Source organism: Callithrix jacchus, chromosome 11 (genome assembly GCF_049354715.1).
Source record: "Callithrix jacchus isolate 240 chromosome 11, calJac240_pri, whole genome shotgun sequence".
In the NCBI taxonomy this organism is placed as follows: Eukaryota; Metazoa; Chordata; class Mammalia; order Primates; family Cebidae; genus Callithrix; species Callithrix jacchus.
Window position 1 is genome coordinate 34,637,781 of NC_133512.1, and position 17,317 is coordinate 34,655,097.

The following is a 17,317-nucleotide window of genomic DNA, read 5'->3' on the forward strand; positions in this document are numbered from 1 at the left end:
GCCATAGATAACATCATTACGGCACCTTTTACTCCTTCGGCTTTTTGCCAGCACCAACATTGGCCTTTGCAGTCCCCCTGACTTTCTTCATTCTGTTCTTGCGTTCCTTTCGTTGCTTTCTTGAGGTCTTCTTCTTCTCATACAGGCCATGTCTTGCAAGTCTATGTTTGGGTTCATTTTTCTTTGCATAATCCAGGGAATCATAAATCATGCCAAAGCCAGTTGTCTTGCCACCACCAAAATGAGTTCTGAATCCAAATACAAAGATGACATCCGGTGTGGTCTTGTACATTTTGGCTAGTTTTTCCCGAATTTCTGTCTTAGGCACTGCTGCCTTCCCGGGGTGAAGGACATCAATGACCATTTGTTTCCTCTGAAGAAGTCGGTTGGTCATGAACTTTCTAGTGCGGATAGTTACTGTGTCGTTTATGATGGCGGCCTATCCTTAGACAGCCGAGGAGGAAAAGAGCTTCTCTCTCTCTTTTTTTTTTTTTTTTTTGAGATGAAGTCTCTCTCTGTTGCCTAGGCTGGAGTGCAGTGGCGCGATCTCTGTTCACTGCAACCTCTGACTTGCTGGTTCAGGCTATTCTCCTGCCTTAGTCTCCCAAGGGGCTGGGATTACAGGCACGAGCCACCACGCCCAGCTAATTTTTGTATTTTTAGTAGAGATGGGGTTTCACCATGTTGGCGAGGATGGTCTCGATCTCCCAACCTCATGCTCCACCCGCCTCCGCCTCCGCCTCCGCAAGTGCTGAGACTACAGGTGTGAGCCCCAGAGCCTGGTGCTTCTTTCTTTTTATGAGAATAAATTAAACAGACAAAATCCACAAGGATATTCATAATCACAGAGTATTGATGTCTGAGTCCTATAACCATACTTTTTTTTTTTTTTTGGAGCCGGAGTCTCACTCCGTCCTGCCTCAGCCTCCCGAGTAGCTGGGAATAGTGCCACCACAGCTGGCAAACTTTTTGTATTTTTAGTTGAGACAGGGTTTCACTGTGTTGCCCAGGCTGGTGTTGAACTCCTGACCTCAGGCTACCCACCCGACTCAGCCTCCCAAAGTGCTGGGAGTACAGGGGTGAGCCACCATACCCGGATTATAACTATTTATATGGCCGGGTGCAGTGACTCACGCCTGTACTCCCAGCACTACGGGAGGCCTAGGCGGGCGGATCACCTGAGGCCAAGGAGCTCCGAAGCAGTGTGGCCAACATGGTGAAACCCTGTTTCTACTAGAAATACAAACATTAGCTGGCCATGGTGGTGCTCACCTGTAATCCCAGCTATTTGGGAGAGTGAGGCAGAGCTGCTCGAACCCAGGAAACAGGGGCTGCAGTGAGCCAAGATCTCCACTGCACTCCTGCCTGGGTGACAGAGCGAGACTCCACCTCAAAAAAAAAAAAAAAAAAAAAAAAAAAAAAAGGTTTATTTGCTATTTGCAGTATCTTTTTTTCTCCTCTCTCTTTCAGAGCCCTGCTATTCCCGTTATTTTTTGTTAGTTTTTCAAGTGCACCACTGTTAAAGCTATTTTGTAAGAAGGAGTAACTATGTTGAAGTTCTTTAATTCTATGGGAAAATTCCTTTTTTTTTTTTGAGACGGAGTTTCGCTCTTGTTACCCAGGCTGGAGTGCAATGGCGCAATCTCCGCTCACCGCAACCTCCGCCTCCTGGGTTCAGGCAATTCTCCTGCCTCAGCCTCCTGAGTAGCTGATTACAGGCATGCGCCACCATGCCCAGCTAATTTTTTGTATTTTTAGTAGAGATGGGGTTTCACTATGTTGACCAGGATGGTCTCAATCTCTTGACCTCGTGATCCACCTGCCTCGGCCTCCCAAAGTGCTGGGATTATAGGCGTGAGCCACCGCGCCCGGCCAATTCCTCTTTCTTAAATAGTGCGCAAATGAACATTTCAACTCTGAAGGGGAAAAGTCCAAGCCAGCGATAGTCACTGTATCACAATTGAAAAACGTATAGGTCTTTTTCCCAAGTAGTTCTTAACAAAATATTTCAATAAACAATCAGAAATAGAAGTAAACAAGGCTGATTCAGTGGCTCACACCTGTAATCCTAGCACTTTGGGAGGCCGAGGCAGGTTGATCATCTGAGGTCAGGAGTTTGAGACCAGCCTGGCCAACATGGTGAAACCCTGTCTCCAAAAAGAAAGAAAGAAAGAAATAGTAAACATAGATATTTCAACTGAGCACTTGAAATTCTTCAAATCCAGTATATATGGTCTAAATCTAATGATATTTTGTTTACCTCTAGTTTGTTCTAAAATATCTACCAATTGCCCTCAAGAGGTTTCAGTTTTTCTTCTAAGTATATATAATTTATTTGCATAAAATTAAAATATCCAAATTGGTACATTCTTCAGAAACCTAAGGGAAACAGAAAACTAAGTTTAAAGGAAAAATTTAATTAATACTAAACATTTATACTGACTGATCATCTGGTAATAAGACATCTGACTCAATTTTGAAATTCTGTCATTTTTGTTTTCATTCTCTTTCATGCTAAATTCTGTATTATAATTTATCCAAGTTTACATGAAGCACAAGAGTCTGAGTCTAACTGAAGAAAATCTTTTTCTTTTTTTATTGAGACGGGAGTTTCACTCTTATTGCCCAGGTTGGAGTGCAATGGCAAGATCTCGGCTCACTGCAACCTCCACCTCCCAGGTTCAAGCCATTCTCCTGCCTCAACCTCCTGAGTACCTGGGATTACAGGAACCAGCCACCGCACTTGGCCAACAATATTTTCTTTTCTTTTTTTGAGACGGAGTTTCACTCTTGTTACCCAGGCTGGAGTGCAATGGCGCGATCTTGGCTCACTGCAACCTCCGCCTCCTGGGTTCAGGCAATTCTCCTGCCTCAGCCTCCTGAGTAGCTGGGATTACAGGCACGTGCCACCATGCCCAGCTAATTTTTTGTATTTTTAGTAGAGATGGGGTTTCACCATGTTGACCAGGATGGTCTCGATCTCTTGACCTCGTGATCCACCTGCCTCAGCCTCCCAAAGTGCTGGGATTACAGGCATGAGCCACCGCACCCGGCCTTTGAGACACGTTTAATGAGATCTTGACTGAAGTTAATGAGGTGAAGCAGGTGATTTTTCTCAAGGTCTCCTCCACCATCAAGACTTTGAACCTTAAGCTTTCAATAGCATGCAAAACCCCTGGTGAACATAATTGCAGGCATTTTATTTAAAAAGGTAACGATTTTGTGTCTGGGCAAACCTCACCTTGGGTCTGTTTTCTTGTCACCAAAAATAGAAAAAACATACTATTACTACTTCTCCCTTGAGTTGTTCTATGATGTCATTCAGTGATGAACACATTTTGGTCCTGCCATTGAACTAGCTGTGTGTCTGCCTGCATTGACCTTCCTTGGCCTCAATGGTAAAATGAGTATCTAAGTAGATACCTAATAATCAGTCTAGCTTTCAAATAACAGAAACATCTTTATGAAACAAGTTCAACTGAAAGTCATGTAAAAGAGAATGTACGTTTGGGAGGCCGAGGCGGGTGGATCATGAGGTCAAGAGATCAAGACCATCCTGGTCAACAGACCATTCTGATCAACATGGTGAAACCCCATCTCTACTAAAAATACAAAAAATTAGCTGGGCATGGTGGCACGTGCCTGTAATCCCAGCTACTCAGGAGGCTGAGGCAGGAGAATTGCCTGAACCCAGGAAGCGGAGGTTGCGGTGAGCTGAGATCGCGCCATTGCACTCCAGCCTGGGTAACAGGAGCGAAACTCCGTCTCAAAAAAAAAAAAAAAAAAAGAGAATGTACGGTCCCCTAGTTATTAACAGAAAACAAAACAAAACAAAAAAACACACCAAACTTCTTTATGCAAAGTATCCAAGAATTCAGAATATGTATAAAAAGGTCAGGTGTGGTGACTCACACCTGTAATCCCAGCACTTGGGAGGCTGAGGCAAGAGGATTGTATAAGTCCAGGAGTTCAAGACCAGCCTAAGGAATATAGTGAGACATTGTCTCTATTAAAACACACACACACACACACACACACACACACACACACACACACAAAAGCATTAGCTGGTCATGGTGGTGCGTGCCTTGTAGTCCCCGCTATTCAGGAGGCTGAGGTGGGAGAACTGATTAAGTCAAGTAGTTCAAGGCTGCAATGAGCTGTGTTCATGTCACTGCACTCCAGCATGGGCTATGGAGGGAGGCTCTGTTTCAGAAACAAACAAAAGGGATAGATATTTTCTCTTCCCACTTTTGAGTCTTCTAGTGCTAGGTTCTAACACACATTACCTCAATCCCTTTCTCTTTTCATTAAATAAAAAGTGCTAGCAGCATATACTTCCGAAGATAAAATCTTAACTATCAAAATTATATTTTAGAGAAATTGTAACTTACGATTTACTATAATGGATGTACTATTTACTATAGTGGATGTAACCAGAAGATACCTTCCGGTTATGTGTTCTTTTCCTGTTACAAATGCTTTAAACCCTCTGACTTCCCTTTATGCCAGAGTCTGATTTCTTGACTTAACGTGCACTTTAACCTGGGCTTTTGAAAACAAGATTATATTTGCATATTTATATTAGTATGTCCATAGCAGGATGCAAAATCCAGAGTCTATCACTTCATTTGACACTGCAGAATCACTTTGATAATGCCAAAGTGGCAATTTTCTTCAAATATATTGTTTTCAAAATGAATTTGTTTGAATACCAAACCTCTAATCAGCTACATATTATATATCCAGTCAAAATCCCCAATGTCCTTAAATTACTTGTAAGATTATTTTTTAATAATTAGTAAAACTTGTTTTATGAGCTTATGAATGCTACTGTCAGTTAGCTTTTAATTGGCTACATTCCAAGTTTTCATGTTAGAAAGAAAAAGAAAGAAAAGGACCAATATTTTAATCAACAGATATCTAATTTTTATAAAACAACTCTAATAGTCTTTAGTTTAACTCAAGTTTTTTGAATTTACTCAAAAGAAACATGGGAAAAAACCTTTTAAAAAAAGTAATTGCATTTTATATAAAGTTACATTAAATGAAATAACAAATAGATTTTTCCCATAATTAGTAATAACTGCATATTAGCAATACTTTGAAGTGTTTACTCTCTTACAGGTTTTAAACAATAAAGACTATAAGCTCAATCACTGGATTTGGTTTTAAGAAGATACTCTAAATTTTAGCTTAATCAAGAGTTCCGTAAGTCTGATTATATTTACTTTTTTTGTTGCTTGTATATCCTCTCTGTGCTTCACTGTAATATATTTATTTCTATTAAGTGCCACACCCAGAGAGGAATTCAGCTTATTACTATGTTAGCGCACAGTGCCATAGGTAAAGATAGAAGAAAAATGTTTCACTTATTTTAACAAAGATAAACTGTTTTTGTTTTTTGTTTTGGTTTGTTTAAAGAGCAATGGGGATCCTTCATCCATTTAGAGGCTCAAAGTGTTAAAATGTTTGGTTATCCTAATACAATATGACTCCTCCTCACTTTGCAATGAAATAATTTAAGGATATTTAATAAGCAAGAAAATAAATATTTTAAAGAATATCAGGAAGGGGCTATCATTTGATTGAAGGAATAGTCTTCATTTATAGCAACTTAAAACTTTGTTGGTTATTCCTGAAACAACATTACAGTTTAATCTCAGCTCTCCTAACTCCCAATAAAGACAGTAAATAGCAGGACCCAAACTTCACTGAAAATCTGAGTTTTCTCTCCATATTTAAGTTTCAAAAACTATTGCTGTTTTCACAACAAGAATAAACCAGTATCTATCTTTGGCTCTTTCTTTTATAGAGACATTTTCCCAAATAATACTGCTTATTTTGATTAATGTATCTATTATGGATAATGTACACAAATAGAACAATCCAACATAAAGGATTTGTGATAACTTCATATTTTGAAGATAAATTTAACTTTTCAACATATGCGACCCATATTACTTCTACCAATCTTTAAACTGGTTACATTTATGTTTTAATAATGTTGATGGATATTTTATATGTATAATATTAACTACATATATTTTAAATAGAAAACAAGTTATAGAAAGATATAAAATGGAAAACATTTGTATAACCTAAGTTCTAATGGTGATATACTAGTAGCATCATAATTTCAGTTCAATTTTACTGTCAGTCTTATCTCCCCAGCTTTAAAAACATCATACTGAAGTATTCTGATGGTTAAGAAAACACTTTAAAAGTAGTGCTTGCCTTGCTTGTTTTAACCTGCAACCTCAGAATTTGAACACAAGTTCTATCTTGCTTTGCTCCTTCACAAATCTCTCTAAAGGGCTTCTCAGCAGAAATATGTGCATATACTCAAGTGTCCAAGTGCACACACTGAGTGCATTCCATACCCGACAAAACTGCCCTCAACTGGAAGATGTGTTGTTGTTGTTGAGGGAACAGAGTAATGTTACCTTTAGCCATATTATCTATTTCACTGAATTAAAACAGCTACTGGACTTTTTTTTTGGTTTATTAATATTTAAAACAAAATTCAATTTAATCTTTTCTAAAAAGTCATATTGACTTGGGCTTAAAATAAAATTTGAATGTATCACTATGGTTGCAGAAATAAGCACCTACAGTGTACTATACTATAATTTTTGATGTTTTCGTTTATTTTTTATTTGGCTTTTTATAGATGGCTATTTATTTAAATAAAAAGCAAAGGTATTATTTGAACCTTGGTAGCAAAAACATATAAAAGCAAAGAAATTACCATCAGATATATGGTTACAGAGTCAAGGAAAAAAATTCTAGGCAATTTTGAACAAAGGAAAACAAAACATGGTAACATCATTCTTTACATAATTGTCTAATAACAAAATGTTCACCAGATGACAGAAACAGTATCTATCTCTGTTATAACAAAACTGACATTTTTTTGGCTTTTATGAACTGTTACTTTGTTAGTATCTTTTTTATGAATTAGATTTCTAATAGCTGGATTAGATTTAGAATACTTACTAAAAAAGGGACCATACAGTTATTTCAGTTTAATGCTAGATGAAAAAACAGTATGTTTTATATTTATGTTAAATTGTACACATTTTGAAAAGTATTCAAATCTTACAGATAAGATTTAGTTACTTTTAAATTATTCTGCAAGTTTTGGAAAGTGCTAAGAGAAAGATTTTAAGTTACAAATAAGATATGAATAGTTTACCTTACAAAGAAAAAATAATTAAAAAAAAAACAGAAAAAATTGCTTCAATGATTGACACAAGATCCCCCACCAAAACAAAGTCAATCGAGAATTGGAAATTATCAATCAGGTTCAATTACTGATATTAAATTAAAGCTCAGTTCAAACAAAGTTTTGCCTTTAATAAGGCACTAGTATTGTCAAATTAAAAATAACCGATCAACAAATTTAAGTCAGTTGAGAAAGAGCAACAAAAACACCATCTCTCTCTCTCTCTGTATATTCTTAATCCCCAATATGACAGTACCAACAATCACACTGGAGATTAAGAATATATGCAGATTAAGAATATACATATATTTATATTTAAACAATCCTCTATTTAAAAAAAGTCAATGTTTCAATAGAAGTATGTTAGGCATGAATTTCAGGACAAATTTTTTGTATAGATTTTGAGAAAGATGATTAAGTTTTGTTTTTTTCTACTGTATCTTATGCTCTCAGATTCTTTATAAACTTCAGCTGAGATGTTTGGAAATAGAAACAAAAAACAAAAACCCCTCACTTAGCCTGCTGTTTCCTACTTTAAAGCTGGGATCACCATGCTAGAGAGCAGTTTAGGACCAAAATATGAACTAAAATCATGAAGGAATGAATTTTAACTAGTCCAAATGGAAATGGTAATGATCCACCATCATCTTGTAAGAAACTGTAAAATTTATTCTGCCTTAGTACATCTTAAAATTAACTTTACATTTATAGAGAGCATGAGGCATTCATCAATTTACCTTAAAGATTGCCTAGAAAGAGTTAATTTGTATATACATATGTCATGAGATCTGTTGTTTTATTAAAGGAACTTTAATTCCTGAGATTTTTGGAATGAGTTTCTGGAATAGAAATGGTCAAGAAAACAAAGGGTCCAAATATGAACACAGTAATCTAGCATGTGTCTTTTAAACGTAGGTGTTAGAGAGTGTTGAAAACTAGCTATAACGTCAGCATGTGCTTTGTTTTCAGATTATATTAGTGGGGAGAGTAGGTTCTCATTGTTCTTTCCAGTGGATTTCATGCATGGAGGATTACTTTCCCATTTTACCATTAGTTAATTCATTCTCTTTCTGCCCAATTCCTTCCACCCTGCAGGATAAATGGGATAAATGGGTTTCCTGTAAGGAAAATGGGATAAATGGGTTTCCTGTAAGGAAACCTGCAGGATAAATGAGTTGCAACCAAGGAATAAGGTTAAATACCCAAATCTTTCCAGTTTCCCCAAACCCCTCCCCCTATAAACAAATGCCTACCCTCTACTTTCTGTGGCTGGTCTGCAAATACTTATGTAAACACTAATCACCAAAGAGTCTTCATTGAAGGTCTCATACTCCCCACTTGCATCTAGAAGAATGAGTATTTTAAAGTTTTCACCTAAGTGAAGTAGTATTGATACAGGATGTAATTCCAATAAAAGGACTCATGCTTATCTACTACTTTAAGAACTATGCATAAAGTTTACCAGATAAAAATTCCAATTCTTGACTTAGTAGTTGAAATTAAAAAAAAAAAAAATTCTCTCAGTTTTTTGTTTTTTAAAATACTGATTTTTAATAAATTTTGATTTTGAGAAATCATTAAAAATCCCAGGTTTTAGAGTTTTGGCTTGTCTAGATTAATTTTGACCATTTTTTTTTTACATGTACAATTTTCTCTAATAAATTCCTCAATAGTTTTCTGTTTCATTTCTAAAATATAAAAAATAATTGAATATATAAATCCCAACCTAGAATCATTTCACAAATAATAAAATCTTCACAGTTTAAATTTCTTAGGTGACAAAGGATTATCTAAATTATTAACTATAATCTTTAGCATACTACAAATTTAGTCTTTAAGTTTTAATTAATTTTTTCAACTCAAAATAAACGATTTCTAAGTTATTCCAATGTTTCTGATGAATAATTTTACATGACAAGTTCAAAAATACCATCAACCACATTAGTGAAATGTAGTTGAATTATACAAATGTAAAAAAAATGTTTAATGATTACTTCTATTTTAAAGCAGTTTTTATTTACTAACCAATTCAGTTTTTAAAATTTGTTTTAAAATGTTGGTACATGGAAATTTATGTTACTTTAGTTTTTAGAGATTAACACAGAACTTAATAATTTTTCAAAAGCACACAAGATATAAGTAACATCACAATAACTAAGAGTAAACAACACAGAGAAAATCTTTGCACTCCCTGATTTAAACCAATTCTCCCAAAGTTTTAAATATTTACTGAAGAATGACCATTTTCCGTTTTTAACCAAATCGAGTATTTTGTCAAGACAAAAAATGAACAATTAATTTATCTGCAAACAAATTAATTTCTATTCCTGATAAATTTCACTTTTTCTCAGATAATGAAAGGTTGGTAAAGTCTGTTATGAAATTAGATATACCAAACAAATTTATGCTTCCTTCTTTTTTTGTCATGGCCAGAGTTCTGATCTGTATTTTTGATAAGACAAACAGCAATTTATTTATATAATTACAAACTCACCAAAGAGACCAGTATCTAGAATACACCACTGTGGCTGTTTACCTTTTTAGTTAATCAAATTAAATGATTATTTCGTTTGTTTTGTGCTTTTCTAAGTCAAATTCATATTTATTTTTTCTCACCGTCTCCACCAAACGTCAGTAAAATTAGAACATTTCAGCTACAGAAATCGTTAATCCTTGAAGGTCGGTCTCAGCTTCAATGGTCTTAGGGCAGCTTCAACGAAAACGTGGTCTCGGCATAGTTGATTTTGCCCGGAATTTTTCGTTTGCTTTTTTTTGGAGGGGTTGTTTGATTTTGCTTAAAACAACCCTGTGGACCACAAAGGGGGTTACGAAGGGAGGGGGCAGAGCTAGTCGATTTCTCTAGAAGCCCCGCAAAGTTCAGGTACCTGAGAATATATTTGGTTGTAGTTGTTTTAAAAAAAATAAAGACGTATAAATTCTAAGATGTTGGAAATGGGCAGGGAAAAGAAGATGTGACTCCAGCTGCTGAGCATGGCGCAAATCCAGAACCTCCGGGCTCTGGACGTTGGGGGAAGGGAGGGGACCGTGCGGGCACCATGCGGTCAGCTCAAGGGGCGGGCTCCACCCGCGGACGCCGAACTGCTTTCCACCCTTCCTCAGCGTTACCTCCCTCTTCCCTCCTGGGGGGTTGGGGCTGGGGGCGAGCAGTTAAAGGACAGGAAAAACGAGAGCGAGCGGAGGGGAACACAGTCCCACCCCTCAACCTCAACAAAACCAGCGAGGGAGCAAAGGGTTATTTTCGCGCCACAAAAGATGGAAATCCAGGGGCGGCTCCGGGGCCAATGAATGGAAACCAGCAAACCGCTCCGGCGGAGGCGGCCGACGGCGATAGGCTCCCCCGGTCCGCCAATCGGGAGCGAGGAGAAGCCCCCGCCCGCAGCAGGGGCGGTGTCTCTGTCGACGCCGGTTGCTCAAGTTGGACTCGGCGAGCCGGCCACGGGGAGCGCGGGAGCCCCGCCTCGCAGCCGCTTTTGCGCGCCAGTCTCGCGGCCCGCCCCGGGCAGACCCGCACGGTTCGGCGAGGGAGTCTCCTTCACCATGGGTACCGAGCATCCCCGAGCCCCACGGAACCCCGCGCGCACATACGCAGCTGAGGCCGGAGGTGCGGGAGGGTAGCCAAACCCACGCTGCCCGGTGCATCCCCGCCTGGCGAGCGGACTCAGGTGGGGTCGCGCGGCGAGGGCCCCAGCCTCACGGCTCTGCGCAGATGGACGTAGCCCCAGGAGGAGGCAGGCAGGGCCCCGGGGAAGGGCGGGCCAGTGGTCCAAGCTCTCCGAGGCGAGCCGGCGGCCGACGAAAGACCCTCCCCAGTGGGAGCTGTGAGGATCCCGCCCTCTTTCTCTGGGCAGAGCTAGAGGAAAAAGGAAACAACCCCATCTTCTCTCCCGGAACACCATTTTTCTTTATTTTAAACAATAAAGTATAGGCAGGTAGCTTCTAGAGGGAGGGCAGATCCAGGTTACCACTTATTACGCCTCTGGTTTAAACAGATCAGAGTCCAGGAGGGCCGTTCAAAAGCGCAAGAGCGTGTTAAAGCACCTCCGAAGAGGCCCAGGCGACGCGCGGGGCATTGTGTGCCCACTTGCGTGAGGAGTTTCGGCTTGAGACTCCAGGCTGGTCCCAAGCTGGGTGTGAGGAGGGTGGCAGCGGAAACGCCCCTTCCCCCCATCTGCCCGCTCAGCCTTTGCTCCTGACATATGGGTACAGCAACGGTAACTGGCCTTCTAAACAGTTTTTCTCCTTTAATGTTACACTGACCCACAAGAAACATTTGTACAGTCCTCAGTTCAGCAGATAAGGAGGAGATGCAGCTGTCCAAAGAGTAAATAGACTGCATGCAATTGGAGAGATTCAGCCGCATCCCAGAGCACATACAATGGTGGTAGTTCTTTCTTCGTGGAGTTCACCATTTATTGGGAGCAATAATTGCTTCAGGAAGAAGCTGAAGTATCCTATAACCAGTTAATTTGTGTGAGATTCATAAAAAAAACTGGAAGTTAAATTGACTTTATATTAATTCTTGAAAATTCCCGAAAGGTATCTTTGTACTTGAAGTCCTAGTGCAACACAACTACCCAAGATCTTTTGACTGAGCCCTTAAATGCTTGGAAGACTGGAAATGGAGGGGACTGTATCCACCTCCCTCTTTTGATGTCTGAGCTTGTATTACTCACTTATGTTTTTAAGGTCCTAGATGGACTATCCAGTTTGTTAAAATAATACACAGATTAGGGTCACAGGAGTCCCAGTAACATATTTCATCAAAACACACACTTGTTTTACATTCCAGCTGTTAGATTTGTTTGATAGTGCCAGATAAGCATAGAACTAGTGTTGATAGAAAATAAACAATTTATTCCATGCTTTAGAAGTAGATATTTCCTTAGGTCTCAGTTTTAATAACAGCAAATACAGTCAACCCAGAAGCCATGGTTCAACTGACTTTGGAAGCAAGCCGAACACTCAAAATTTGTTTTTATGAAAAATTACTAAAAGTGTTAAATGATCAACAGGTTGTAAAATTTACAGTGGTTTTGAGAAGTGCAAATATTACTAACTGAATGAAGAACACTTCTTCAAATGGCTTTTGATCTACAACAGGTACATTTAAAATAAATCCGTAATTTTTGATATTTACATTTTGCATACCACAGAAGCCAAAAGAATACACAGCTTTTCTTTTTTAGAACTAAAATTGTTTTAAAAAATGAAAAAAAGCTCTTTCAAAAAGTTAAATGTAACCATAAACTTAAAGAGAAATTTTACTAAAACATTCTTTCAAGGCTGAGCTCTTAATACAGTTCCAAATACTGTAACAAAAAAACACATCTGTCTCCTATTTTATAAAGTAACATTTCATTAAATTAAACGTGAATGAAATTATTGTAAAAATGTGTTTACATTTAAAATGTTGGATTCGCTTAGCAGGAAAGAAAAACCTGTAAGAAAAAACAGTTGCATTTAAAATGGATGATCTGACACCTTCCGGTTCCTTTCACAAAATTACAAAGTAAGTTCCCTTTAAAAGTCAAAATGTAAATACTCTATATATCATGCAATAATTCACATGTTTAAATAATCTCCCGTTCATCTTTTAAGTGAAAAATACACATTTTAAAATGCTAACAACGGTTTTGACAGAGAAGCGAGCTTATATCGATTTATTACCGAGGATGTTTCTAGTGTAAATCACAATATTTCCTCTATTCAGGATACCTTTTTTCTACCGGTAAGAGAACCAAGTCATTAAAGATTCTTGTCTATATTCTCATGTCATATAGAATTTCTTTCACTTAAAAAATTAGAATTTTATATCTTTTCCATAGAATACCTGTTAAAAATATACCTGTTAAAAACCCACAAGTATCTAGTGCAAATGAAGACTTTTCACTGGAGTACACAATCTATTAAACACCACTTGGAGATTTCCACGAGAACCCCAGCACTGCCTTCGTTTCCGTATTGCTCGCCTCCAGTTCACATTTCGTTGGCCCACAAAGGCTCCACCGGGCCGAGATCCTCCCCCTACAGCCACCATTGTACTCATTACATATAGAGAAAATTATGAATGGTTCTCATGGTCAAATGCAACAGAAAAGAGGCAGAAAGAGACGAACAATTTTTCAAATGCGAATACAACCTAGAGGTAACGCAGGCGGTCTTCCAGTTTAAGTCTCAAGTTCTCCAACTAAAATTACTTAAATAAAAGTACCAGCTTACTCCACTCCTCCCCCTTTAAAAACTACAGGAAGAGAGGGTTTCCCTTTAAGTACCGACTTTTCCCACTTTGACTTCTCTCCTCCAGCGGCCCAGGCTCCCGACGACCCCAGCCCCTAGCTAGAAACCTCCGCCCGGTACTCCCCTCCCCCACCAGTGGCCAAGCCCGCCCCCGGCCTCATTTATCCTGGAGCTTTTTCTGAATCGCGCAACCAATGGCAAACGCGAAGCCGAGAGCCACCGCGAGCGCAGGCAGAGGCGGAGGAGGTGTCGCCCAGACACCCGCCCAGGACGCTGCGGGCTCCCATCCCCCACCGCCCCGGGGCCCGGGCCGCCCCCATTCGCGCGGTGCCCCGGGCCCGAGAAGAGCGTACGGGGTGGGGCGCGTCGCCCTCCTATCCTGCCCCCACCCCTCCTCACATCGTTTCCGTCTCTGCCAGCCGTAGAAACGTGCCTGCGGCTTTGCTGGGGTTACACTTCTAATGTCATTAAAGCCACCAGGCGGGTTTGGGATTGTGACTCTGGTTTTGTTGTTAATTACCTATTTTGAAAAATCGAATGATTAAAACTACGGTAACTAGAGCTGAGGAATTGCCTAGTTAGTACCTCTACCCATTCCCTTATTAAAAAATATATATATATATATTCCAGCCCTCCCAGGATCCGCCCATACCAGATAACCCTTTCTAAACTCGAGTTGTGACAGTCAGCGCCCCGCGGCACGCTCCCGTCGGTGCCGGCTGCGGTTCCTTTAGCATTTTCCCTTTTTCTCTTCCCCCTTCTCTGGGTCCCTCTCCCAATCTCGTTTCCCCTCCCCCTCTTCCTCTCGCTCGCTTTTTTTTTCCTCCGAAACCCACTCTAATTGAGGCGCTGGGATTCCTCACGTGAGACGTTGATTTGTAGTTTGAACACGTGGCTCATTCAAAAAGCCGGACACTCGGAGCGGATTTTTTCCGCCTCCTGCGCCTTCCTCCCTCCTCCTCCTCCTCTCCCCTCCCTCCTGCCAGTCACCCTTCTGGGTTTTTTTATGGGGAGGCGGTGCCTGCCTCACGTACTGTGATATTTTCTCAGTCCGCTGGCCGAAGCCAAAGGGGTTGGGGAGGAAGAGACAAAAAGTAGTTTTTTCCCCTCCTCCTCCTCCTCCTCCTCCTCCTCCTTTCTCTTGCTAATCCCGCCTCCTTCTCAGACTTCGGAAGACTGGTTGATGCGTTTCGGTTGTAGCTAGGCTTTTTCTTTTCTTTTTCTTTTAAAACATATCTAGATAAGGACAAACAAGAAGCCTCGGATCTGATTTTTCGCTCCTCGTTCTTGTACTTCGTTCTTACTGTGTTTGTGTGTTTTAAAGGCGAGAAGACGAGGGGAACAAAACCAGCTGGATCCATCCATCACCGTGGGTGGTTTTAATTTTTCGGTTTTTTCGTTAATTTTTTTAAACAGCCACTCTTCACAATGAACAAACTGTATATCGGAAACCTCAGCGAGAACGCCGCCCCCTCGGACCTAGAAAGTATCTTCAAGGACGCGAAGATCCCGGTGTCGGGACCCTTCCTGGTGAAGACGGGCTACGCGTTCGTGGACTGCCCAGACGAGAGCTGGGCCCTCAAGGCCATCGAGGCGCTTTCAGGTGGGCCCGGGCCTGGCCCCACCCGGGCTCCCGCCCCAGCCCTGCACCGCCCGCCGGGACCCAGCGGGGTGGCTCTGCCGGCCCCAGGCCCGGCTCGCTGAGGGGCCGGGGTTGAGGCCTGAGCGCTCACAGCCACGCGCGTGGGGGCTGGGGCTCTCCTCAGCTTCAGCTCCCATTCCAGCCCGCGGCTCTGCTCCTTCGGCCCGGGTTTGCTGCGTGAGGGCGGACGCGCTGTCAAGAAAGCCCCGGCGCTGGCTAAGGGGGGCGCAGGGCGGGGGGAGGCGCGCTCCCCCGGCGCCCCGCCCGGGCCCAGGCGCGTGCTCCAGGCCCTGGCAGGCTGGGCCTCGGGGGCCGAGCTAGAATGCCCGCCTGTGCCTGGCTCCTTCCGGCTTTCCTTGGTCGTTATTTACGGCGCTGTCTGTGCTGCGCCCCCAAACCCCGGCCGTGGAGAACGGAAAGTGGCCTCGACCCTGCTGCCGAGTGAGACCGCGGGGCTGGTGCCTCGCACAGGCTGCCCGGCGCTTCCTCCCCACCCTGCGGGCGGAGAGCGAGTGCGCCCAGTTTCCCTGATCCACCTCCCCCAGTCCGACGAGTGAGAGGGGCAGGTGGGCGGGGGCGGCTGGTCTCCCGGGAGGGAGTTGCCGCCACGCACCGGGCAGCACGCCGCTCTCCGGGCCCTGACGCGGAGCTGCGGCCTCCGGGTATGGCTCCGCCAGGGCGAGGGACGGTGCTGGGCGGGGCAGGACGCCCACGGGGAAGGCTGCGTTGGGGTTCCCTTGGGAGCCCCGTGCCTTTAGGCTTCCCTTTTAATCAACTCAGACGCGGTGCGGGCGCCTCGCCGTCCTTCGCGCCTGGTTCAGCCTGTGCCGAGCTGCGCCTCTGCCAGTTCTCCCGTTCTCGGTCTTCCCTGCCGTCCCAGACCCTTTCCCGCCACTCCCCGTCCTCTCCAAGCCCACTGCCGAGTGTCCCGGCGGGCCTGGGCTGAAGTAGAGGGCAGTGCCAGGGGAGCCCCCTGCCCCGAGTGTGTCTGGTGGAGAGTGTCCAGGGCGGTGAGAGGTAGGGCCGCATCCCTTCTGCGGGCCTCGTGGCGTTGGTGGTGGCCCCAGGTGTGGGTGGGGGAAGTTTGGGGACTGGACTGATACCCAAGTAGTGGGCCTGCCAGCGGACCCTTCTCCCCAACCATCTGCGAGTTAAAAACCCACACCGCCCAAGGGGATCGGTTTCTCCCTCCGCCTGGAGCCGCGTCCGGGCCTCGGGGGGCCCTTCGGGGACCTCAGGAGGCCATTTGTGTCGCCGCTTAGGCTGTGCGGGTCTTTCGGGCGGGGAGAGCCGCTGAACCCGGCCGACCGTCTCTCACTTCTTGTGTGTCCGCAGGTAAAATAGAACTGCACGGGAAACCCATAGAAGTTGAGCACTCGGTCCCAAAAAGGCAAAGGTGAGCTGCTGCTTGTTTCCCCGAATTTGTTCTCGCTCCGTTAATGGGTGGAGAGACTCAACTGAGAACTTTTTGTCCTGTAGTGCTTACCCGGTTGCGGTGTGGCTTGGTGTTCTCGTCTTTTCCCCTTGCTTTTAAGTTTATGGCGGGGGTGTGTGTGTTGATGATGCTTGTTAGGAATTGAAAACTTGTCTGTGGCCTCTGCCGCAGGATTATGGTTACTGGTTATAAAATGTCTCGGAAGCTGACAGCTGAATGTCCTCTGTCAGAGCGGGTCATATTGCTCCATCGGGAAATGGGTCCCAACAGGAAGCTTGGGGAGGGGGTTGTCTGCAGGGCTTGGGAGGCACCGGGTGATCCCCCACCACTCCAGAAGCAAGAGAGGCGAAAGCAGCTGCGGACATGCGGGGGGTGCGCCTTGCATTCTCTGTCCCGGGTTGGGAGGCGGTGGGCGCGGCCGACTGGAGAGGAATGTGCCTCTGCCCTGTGAGCTTGCCAGGGGTATCGGAACGCGTGCTTGAACGCCGGGGCCTCTCCAGCCCAGAGTGCCTTTGAGTTACTCCAAAGTTCTACAGGTTCCTGCAATCAGCGCCTTTGTCTCCCGCTTTCCACCCTCCTCCCCTTGGGTACATTTTTGCTTACAAACAACCACCAAGAGATAGTGAAGCCAGAAAGATTTGTGCTTTTTTTTGTTTTGTTTTTTGGTTTTAAGGAGCGGAGAGTTCAACAGGCAAGAAAGAACTGGGAAGGCAGCGGAGAGTTGAATAGGCAAGAAAGAACTGGGAAGGCAGAA

At 43.1% G+C, this 17,317-nt stretch overlaps 1 protein-coding gene and 1 pseudogene across 8 annotated transcripts in view; one reads left to right on the forward strand and one right to left on the reverse strand.

Annotated features, from left to right (window-relative positions):
* Positions 1-3,337, reverse strand: LOC100396314 (small ribosomal subunit protein eS24 pseudogene; annotated as a pseudogene).
* Positions 3,338-14,649: 11,312 nt separating this feature from the next.
* IGF2BP3 (insulin like growth factor 2 mRNA binding protein 3) overlaps positions 14,650-17,317 on the forward strand; it is a 157,654-nt gene continuing 154,986 nt past the window's right edge. For 3 of the 8 annotated variants that reach the window (XM_017975256.5, XM_035253649.3, XM_035253652.3), the window contains exons 1-2: positions 14,650-15,089; positions 16,464-16,524. In XM_017975256.5, coding sequence (XP_017830745.1) covers positions 14,915-15,089; positions 16,464-16,524 — 236 coding nt within the window. In that variant the 5' untranslated portion in view covers positions 14,650-14,914. Of the gene's footprint in view, positions 15,090-15,408; positions 15,791-15,890; positions 16,146-16,463; positions 16,525-17,317 lie in introns of those variants that run through there. The other 5 variants (XM_078342562.1, XM_078342563.1, XM_078342558.1 and 2 more) reach the window with 4 other exon arrangements.